At 41.6% G+C, this 10,068-nt stretch overlaps 1 protein-coding gene across 1 annotated transcript; it reads left to right on the top strand.

Annotated features, from left to right (window-relative positions):
- Positions 1 to 4,297: 4,297 nt before the first annotated feature.
- On the top strand, positions 4,298 to 10,068 carry LOC139402259 (uncharacterized). The gene is made up of 5 exons (XM_071146356.1): positions 4,298 to 4,412; positions 5,834 to 5,974; positions 7,936 to 8,082; positions 8,382 to 9,012; positions 10,060 to 10,068. Exons 1-5 carry the CDS (start codon positions 4,363 to 4,365, stop codon positions 10,066 to 10,068), a joined length of 978 nt encoding a protein of 325 aa, XP_071002457.1. The 5' UTR covers positions 4,298 to 4,362.

Genomic DNA, 10,068 nt, shown 5'->3' with positions numbered 1-10,068 from the left:
AGTACAGAACGGAGGCTGGGACGATTCAATCAGTACAGAACTGAGGCTGGGACGATTCCGTCAGTACAGAACTGAGGCTGGGACGATTCAGTCAGTATAGAACTGAGTCTGGGACGATTCCGTCAGTACAGAACTGAGGCTGGGACGATTCCGTCAGTACAGAACTGAGGCTGGGACGATTCAGTCAGTACAGAACTGAGGCTGGGACGATTCAGTCAGTACAGAACTGAGGCTGGGACGATTCAGTCAGTACAGAACTGAGGCTGGGACGATTCAGTCAGTACAGAACTGAGGCTGGGACGATTCAGTCTCAGGTAGTGCTCTCTCAGGTAGTGCAAAAAAATGCAGACCATTACAAGTGTGCTCGGACTAAATTAACAGCACGATTAGCCTACAACTGGGTTCATTGTAAAGGAATCTCCAGTCTTTCACTGTTGATCATGATTATTTTATAGTCTTAAAATATTTTATAGTCTTTAAATAGAAGCCTCATAACCTGTGCCTACAAGGAGGGATTCTCCCTCTGGCCTCTCCTCTCCCAGGCAGTCAGTAGTGGGCTGGAGCGGGATGCTCCTCAGTAGCTGTTGTGCAACTGGGGTTTTCTCCCTGACGTCAGCATAGGATCCCCGATACTCACTGCAGCGCTGCAGTGTCAACAGGGAGGACAGGTGGAGGAATGGGGGGATAAACCAAGGAGAGTTGGAGAGGAGGTGGGAGGAGGAATGGAGGAGGGAGACACAGGATGAAGGGATATTCCAAAGAGGGGAGAGAGACAGATGACGGAGCGGTTGAGATGGGGGAGGAGGCATACACCATGGAGGGGGTGAGCTGCTGAGCAGGGAAATTTATGAAGGAGAGTAGAGAAAGAGGTCCAGTTGCCAGGACCACAAATATAAATTCCATCTAGACTCCATTGCCCTAGAGCACACAAAAAATATACATACCTTGGCCTAAACGTCAGCGCCACAGGTAACTTCCACAAAGCTGTGAATGATCTGAGAGACACGGCAAGAAGGGCCTTCTATGCCATCAAAAGGAACATACATTTCAACATACCAATTAGGATCTGGCTAAAAATACTTGAATCAGTTGAAGAACCCATTGCCCACTATGGTTGTGAGGTCTGGGATCCGCTCACCAACCAATAATTCACAAAATGGGACAAACACCAAATTGAGACTCTGCATGCAGAATTCTGCAAAAAATATCCTCAGTGTACAACGTAAAACACAAAATAATGCATGCAGAGCAGAATTAGGCTGATACCTGCTAATTATCAAAATCCAGAAAAGAGCTGTTAAATTCTACAACCACCTAAAAGGGAGTGATTCCAAACCTTCCATAACAAAGCCATCACCTACAGAGAGATGAACCTGGAGAAGAGTCCCCTAAGCAAGCTGGTCCTGGGGCTCTGTTCAAACACAAACAGACCCCCAGGACAGCAACACAATTAGACCCAACCAAATCATGAGAAAACAACAAGATAATTACTTGACACATTGGAAAGAATTAACAAAAAAACAGAGCAAACTAGAATGCTATTTGGCCCTAAACAGAGAGTACACAGTGGCAGAATACCTGACCACTGTGACTGACCCAAAATTAAGGAAAGCTTTGACTATGTACAGACTCAGTGAGCATAGCCTTGCTATTGAGAAAGGTTGCCATAGGCAGACATGGCTCTCAAGAGAAGACAGGCTATGTGCTACTGCACACAACATGAGGTGGAAACTGAGCAGCACTTCCTAACTTCCTGCCAAATGTATGACCATATTAGAGACATATTTCCCTCAGATTACACCAGACCCACAAAGAATTTGAAAACAAACCCAATTTTGATAAACTCCCATATCTATTGGGTGAAATACCATAGAGTGCCATCACAGCATCAAGATGTGTGATGGCACGACATGTTTCCACAAGAAAAGGGGAACCAGTGAAGAACAAAAATCATTGTAAATACAACCCATATTTATGTTTATTTAATTTCCCTTCCGTACTTTACTATTTGCACTTCATTACAACACTGTATATAGACATAATATGACATTTGAAATGTCTTTATTATTTTGGAACTTTTGTGAGTGTAATGTTTACTGTTCACTTTTGTTTGTTTTCTAATTCCCTTGCTTTGGCAATGTTAACATATGTTTCCCATGCCAATAAAGTCCTTTGAATTGAATTGAGAGAGAGAGAATGGCACGAGGGAGGTGTGTGTGAGAGAGAGGAGTGATAGTGACTTTTTCCCCCACACCCTTTCATCAACCCCCCTTAGAGGTGAGAGAACAGCAGGGGAGAAGCAGTGATGGTGCCTCGTCATCCTCCCCCTCATCACCACCTCCTCGCTGAAGAGAAAATAGTGGAATTCCCCCCCATCTACAGACTCATACAACACTCCTTCCATGGTCTCCAACTGCTCTTAAACGCTAGTAAAACCAAATGTATGCTTTCAACCGTTCGCTGCCCGCACCCGCCCGCCTGACTAGCATCACTGCCCTGGACTGTTCTGACCTAGAAAACGTAGACAACAACAAATACCTAGGTGTCTGGCTAGACTGTAAACTCTCCTTCCAGACTCATATTAAACATCTCCAATCCAAAATCAAATCTAGAAATCGGCTTTATATTTCACAACAATGCCTCCTTCACTCACACCGCCAAACTTACCCGAGTTAAACTGACTATCCTACCGATCCTCGCCGAAGTCGAGGATCGGTAGGATAGTCAGTTTAACTCGGGTAAGCCCCTTCTACCACCCACCACTGTGACCTTTATGCTCTTGTCACCTGGCCCTCGCTACATATTCATCGCCAGACCCACTAGCTCCAGGTCATCTATAAGTCTACGCTAGGTAAAGCTCCGCCTTATCTCAGCTCACTGGTCACGACACCCACCCGTAGCACCGCTCCAGCAGGTATATCTCACTGGTCATCCCCAAAGCCAACACCTCCTTTGGCCACCTTTCCTTCCAGGACTCTGCTGCCAGTGACTGGAACAAATTGCAAAAATCGCTGAAGCTGGAGACTTATATTTCCCACACTAACTTTAAACATCAGCTATCTGAGCAGCTAACCGATCGCTGCAGCTGTACATAGTCCATCTGTAAATAGTCCACCCAATCTACCTTCCTCATCCCCATATTGTTTTTATTTACTTTTCTGCTCTTTTGCACACCAGTATCTCTACTTGCACATCATCATCTGCTGATTTTTCACTCCAGTGTTAATCTGCTAAATTGTTATTACTTTGCTACTATGGCCTATTTATTGCCTACCTCCTCATGCCATTTGCACACACTGTATATAGACTTTCTATTTTCTATTGTGTCATTGACTGTACACTTCTTTACTCCATGTGTAACTCTGTGTGGTTGTTTGTGTTGCACTGCTTTGCTTTATCTTGGCCAGGTCGCAGTTGTAAATGAGAACTTGTTCTCCACTAGTCTACCTGGTTAAATAAAGGTGAAGAAAAATACAAAAACAAAACATCTTGCAGTCTCTCTCCTCCCTCCCCTGCTCTCTCACACACACTCTTTCTCTCTAACACAAAAAAATGATGTGTCACTCTCAGGCAATGGGGCATAACTATCTCCAGTATCTATTGACTCCTGCCAGACAACCAGAGCTAAGGCATGACCTCAGGGGTTTTCAGTTTCAATCTGACCAAGATCAAAATGAACCAGTGTGTTTAGGTTCCCCATTTTCAGATTTAGTTGCTTGTTGCTTTTGGATGAAATCTTACACTCACAAAATATAAAGTTGATTAATTTCTCTAAAGCCAAGATCTATTTGTAATTGTAATAGTATGGTTCAAAATGTGTAGACTATTGAGAGGGTTAAGGGGTTTGCTGTGAGTGGAGTGCAGTTTGGGACTGTAGTTTCCTTAAATGTTTGTTACAAATACTTTGGTTGCGTCGCCCAGCTTAGATATTGTAGTCATCAACCAATGGTTGCATGCCACGTCCCCGACGGTGCCATCGGGCACCAGGTTGCTATAACATACCGTATGATGTAGTTAGGTGATGCGGAAAAAACGAATCCAGGTGTTATAAGATCTGATATGACTCAGCAACTGTCTCACACCCGGTATCAGGACAGGACAGGCAGCATTCCATTCCATGTACTGACACCTGTAGGTCAGGTGATACAAAAAGGAAGATGTGGATCACTAACATAAACATTGATTGGTCAAAATGAGAATGACATTATAAATGGGCCAATGGGGAAAAGTAGGTGGAAGGTGGGTATACTCTAGCCTGACAGTGAACCGAATGACACAAACATGAACGAGATGCCAAGTGAAGACACAAGCGTAAAATTTTTGTTTTCAGTGGCAAACAAAAATCCACAATCGAACTTGGAAATGCCAAGCCTTCTGGAGCAACCTAAAAGTGTTGTGATGGCTCCCTTTCCGTAAGTACATAAATATAAATTTCCTTTGATTCCTTTCTACCACTAGACTACCCTGGGGTAGCAAATCTGGTACAAATCTGTCGTTTTGCCGATGAACAGATAGTTAACCCAGAATTTGTTCTGAACTGACTTGCCTAGTTAAATAAAGATAAAAATAAATAAACAGAAAACCAGAAAAAAATGACAATATAGGTCGACACTACTTATTTTCTAAAATTAAAATTGTTTTGTGTCATAACCGGATTATAGCTCCCATCCAAACGTTGTGATGAATATATTTGCATGTCATAGTCATCAGTCAACTCCATGACACTCAAAAGTTACTTCAACCAGTGAATGCTAGCGATGGCTAGTTATGCTATATTTGCTACCAGTCTGTCTTAATGAGTGTTAGCATGCTAATAGCATAAGGTACGCAGTAGGTTGATAAAGATGAGCCAAATATGTTGTATGAGACATTTCAAAGAACATTCCCAACTAATGAGAAAACTGCATTTTCTTTTAAGAGAATGAATGTGATTGAACAGGGCAAACTTGGGCAGATTTTTACTGCTGTATTCCATTGACCACAGAAACCTCATGCTGGATGTGCTACAGCATCTGATATCATAAAGATTGTCGTTATGACCAATCCTATTGTATTCCTTGTATTTCTGAAAAATGTTTTACTAGATCAAATGTGTGTATGGTGGCACCTGCTACAGCTTGAGTAATGACAGCACTGGTGTTATCTTGAAAGTGGAAAAGATCTCTGAGTGACACAGCAGTTTAAAGGTACTACCGCCATCTTAGTAGCACTTTACATTACAGCACGGCATAAAGTGGTGGTGACATGGTTACTCACCATCAAAATAATGCTATTGTGAATTACAAAACATTGTTACTATACTATTACCATGTTATTACTGTAATGTCAAGTGCTACCAAGATGGCTGTAAAGCAACACATGTAAAGTGCTACCAAGATGGCTGTAAAGCAACACATGTAAAGTGCTACCAAGATGGCTGTAAAGCAACACATGTAAAGTGCTACCAAGATGGCTGTAAAGCAACACATGTAAAGTGCTACCAAGATGGATGTAAAGCAACACATGTAAAGTGCTACCAAGATGGCTGTAAAGCAACACATGTAAAGTGCTACCAAGATGGCTGTAAAGCAACACATGTAAAGTGCTACCAAGATGGCTGTAAAGCAACACATGTAAAGTGCTACAGATAATGCATTTTAAACTATTACCACTCAGTACACAGTTATTTTTTATGACAGTATAAATTAACGACTTGTTACATTTATAACTGTTCTTTACGAAGGAAAAAATAGAAACCTGCTCAACCAGAAGGAGGGGGGCTACTCAGTGTTTGTGAGTTCCATTTGTAATAATAATGGATTTGTTTTTATTTCTCCTTCATGTTTTTCTACAGTAAGAAGAGGGCCCTGTCTAAGGGGAGTGATGTGAACTCTCCCAGCAACACAGACAGTTCTTCTGATAGATGCCCTCCTGAGGAGGATGTGGCTGCTAAATCAACCAGATCCCAGAGTGAGGAGAATGAGAACCACCAATGGTATGACCCATTTGTGCCCTCCCACATTGGGAACAGACAATATTGGCAGTCTTGGCAGATGTGAATTCAGTTGATGAATTCTGTAAGCAGGAAGTTAACCCACTGGGTGTGTTGATGTCATGTTGCTGAATCTACCTGGTTGTAACTCAAGTCTTCATTTACCTTGGCAAATCTGACCATAATTCTATCCTTCTGATTCCTGCTTACAAGCTCAAATCAAAGCAGGAAGCACCAGTGACTTGGGTCAATAAAAAAGTGGTCAGATGAAGCAGATGCTAAACTACAGGACTGTTTTGCTAGCACAGACTGGAATATGTTCCGGGATTATTCCGATGGCATTGAGGAGTACACCACATCAGTCACTGACTTTATCAATAAGAGCTTCGAAGACGTCGTCCCCACAGTGACTGTATGTACATAACCCAACCAAAAGCCGATGTATGACGTTTAAACAGGTCCAAATTCACAAGGCCGCAGGGCCAGACAGATTACCAGAACGTGTACCGCGAGCATGTGCTGACAAACTGGCAAGTGTCTTCACTGACATTTTCAACCTCTTCCTGTCCGGGTCTGTAACACCAACATGTTTCAAGCAGAACACAATAGTCCCTGTACCCAAGAACACTAAGGTAACCTGCCTAAAAGACTACCGACCCATAGCACTCATGTCTGCAGCCATGAAGTGCTTTGAAAGGCTGGTCACTGCTCACATCAACACAATCATCCCAGAAACCCTAGACCCACTCCGATTTGCATACCGCCCCAACAGATCCACAGATGATGCAATCTCAATCGCACTCCACACTGTCCTTTCCCACCTGCCCTCAAAGCTCATCACTAAGCTAAGGAACCTTGGACTAAACACCTCCCTCTGCAACTGGATCCTAGACTTCCTGACGGGCTGCCCCCAGGTGGTAAGGGTAGGTAACAACACATCTGCCATCTGATTGTCAACATGGGGGCCCTTAAGAGGTGCGTACTCAGTCCCCTCCTGTACTCCCTGTTCACTCAAGACTGCACGGCCATGCACGACTCCAACACCATCATTAAGTTTGCTGATGACACAACAGTGGTAGGCCTGATCACCAACAACAATGAGACAGCCTATAGGGAGGAGGTCAGAGACCTGACGTGTGGTTAAAGGACAACAACCTCTCCCTCAACATGATCAAGACAAAGGAGATGATTGTGGACTACAGGAAAAGGAGGACCGAGCACGCCCCAATTCTCATCGACGAGGCTGTAGTGGAGCAGGTTGAGAGCTTCAAGTTCCTTGGTGTCCACATCACCAACAAACAAACATGGTCCAAGCACACCAAGTCAAGAGGGCAAGACAAAACCTATTCCCCCTAAGAAGACTGATAAGTTTTGGCATGGGTCCTCAGATCCTCAAAAGGTTTTACAGCTGCACCATCCTGACGGGTTGCATCACTGCCTGGTATGGCAACTGCTCGGCCTCTGACCGCAAGACACTACAGAGGGTAGTGAATACAGCCCAGTACATCACCAGGGCGAAGCTTCCTGCCATCCAAGACCTCTATACCAGGCGGTGTCAGAGGAAGGCCCTAAAAATTGTCAAAGACTCCAGCCACCCTAGTCATAGACTGTTCTCTCTGCTACAGCATGGTAAGCGGTACCGGAGCACCAAGTCTTGGTCCAAGAGGCTCCTAAATAGCTTCTACCTCCAAGCCATAAGAACAGATAATCAAATGGCTACCCAGACTATTTGCATTGCCCCCCCCCCCCCCCCCGAACATTGCTGCTACTCTCTATTATTATCTATGCAAAGTCACTTTAATATCTCTACCTACATGTACAATTTAAGAAACCCCGTTTTAAAAACCAAATATTTACAAATTGTATTTGAATTTTTTTTAAGTATTTCAAACTTAATAAATAGTTTTCAACAACTAATAGTTTGTGACATTGATGGTGAATAACATAATTATATTTCTCTGCAGTAAGAAGAGGCACCTATCACTGTCTGAGGGAGGGGATCCTGATGATGTGAACCCTTCCACCAACACAAACATTTTATCGAACGGAGGGCCTCCTGAGGAGGATATGGATGCCAATTCAACCAGTAAGGGGATTGAGATCCCGCAGAGGTATGACCTACATTTTCACAATATGCTTATTGGCATCAGGAGACAGAAAGCAATATATTTTGAAATCTTGAAGCTGACATGCAACATTTGACACTGTACCAAAAGTGGACTAATATTAAACATACTAATTGTGGAGGACATGGTCGTTCTATTGTTATACATTTGACGTGTAAATCCAGAGTCCATAGTTATTTTCTGAATCTTTACTAGAAGATTTTACTATCTTTAGCTCTCTTTGACCCCTCACGAACAGGTTACAAATTGCAAAACTAATTTTGCTATTTTCATTCCCCTTACAGAGGAAGCCCCAGTCCTGCAAACATCAACTTTCCAGACCAGTCAATGGACCTCCCAAATCAAGTTGAAAACAAATTACGTGATACATTTGACCTTCTACAAACAAAAGATTGCATTTATCTTAAAATTACATGGGCATTCTTAACTGGTGATGTGTTTGTTGCAATTCCGGAACCTAACAATATAGAGAATATGGAAAACAAACCTCCAATAATTAGTCATACCAAAGAGTTACTTCTTGAGGAAACAAAAATAATGTTGGAAAACGAAGAGCAATTACAAAATACAACATTTTCTATATATTCGCTCAACTCTCCTTTGCAAATGATAGGTCATAAAATAACAGATTTAGCAGAACTGAACAAGTATGGCATAACAACGATTTTTACGGACTGTCTGACGGAAAACCAAAACATCCCAAAGCATTTTGAAAACATTTCTGAATTTCTTGATAAATACTACTCAATACAAAAAAAGGGTTGCAAGCAAAAGTTTGATACGCAACATGCATGGGCATTTATAGAGTCACCTTGTGGTGGAGAACCGGTTTTTGTTGGCTTTTTTAAATTAGAAGATTGCAAAAAGATGGGAAGAAATTTAAATATTCATACCGAAAAGTTACTTCTTGAGAAAGTAAAACAAATATTGAGAAACAATGAGAAATTGAGAAATACTAAATTGTTTATCTATACGCTCAATTCTCCTTGTTTGCAAAATTCCGGTCATGATTCATGCATGGATTTACTCATTAAGGATTCAGCAGAACTGTACAAATCTTATGGTATAAAAACTATTGTTGGATACAGCAAATGGTACGGTTTGACTGGAAAGTTGACAACCTTTGTAGATCCATATATCAGCTCATTCAATCACTTTAATTTGATAATCAGTAGTCCTTCTTATGAAAACTATTGTGACAAATTTGCCATTTTTAACACTGAGTATAACAATAAGAAAAGCCATGACTCTAAATCTAATTTTGAAGACAGAGAACTTACCAAGCAACTTTATATTTCGAGTAAACAATTTCTGCCCAACAACATTTCAGAAGTAGCTTTCAGATTGCAAACTCATAAAGACATCCATAAGCATGTGACAAAGACATTTAAGTCAATTAGCAATTACCATAAAAAAGATTCGAAAACCGATAAGAAAAGTCTTGACCTACATTTTTCCATACCCCATTTTGGAACTCTTAATCAATTCCAAAAAGTTGGAGAGTATCTAGCTGAAAAATTTGACTTGGTAAAATACATTGGTAATAACTTAGATCGATCTAAAGTAATATTCATAAAATGGTGGACTAAAACAATTGAGGACGAATATACTACTTTTCTTCGAGAAAACATGAATAGATGTCTTAGTGAATATGAACACAGTAGCACAGTCCTCGGTCACATCAAGATTAACACTGCAGAATATTTACAGTTTTGTCACTTACCACTAAGCCCTTTCCACAAACTATTTAATTAATACATGCAGCTTATTCATTTGAGGTTGTGAGCTAAAGATAATTTAATATATATATTTGAATAAATCAAATTGTCACGACTTCCTCCGAAGTCGGTCCCTCTCCTTGTTTGGGCGACGTTCGGCAGTCGACGTCACCAGTCTTCTAGCCATCGCCGATCCACCTTTCATTTTCCATTTGTTTTGTCTTGTCTTCTGTTACGGATACAGGTATCCTGA

Source organism: Oncorhynchus clarkii, unplaced genomic scaffold (assembly GCF_045791955.1).
Source record: "Oncorhynchus clarkii lewisi isolate Uvic-CL-2024 unplaced genomic scaffold, UVic_Ocla_1.0 unplaced_contig_3629_pilon_pilon, whole genome shotgun sequence".
Lineage (NCBI taxonomy): Eukaryota > Metazoa > Chordata > Actinopteri > Salmoniformes > Salmonidae > Oncorhynchus > Oncorhynchus clarkii.
The sequence above is the reverse complement of the archived record's forward strand: the minus strand, read 5'-3'. Positions and strand labels throughout refer to the sequence as shown.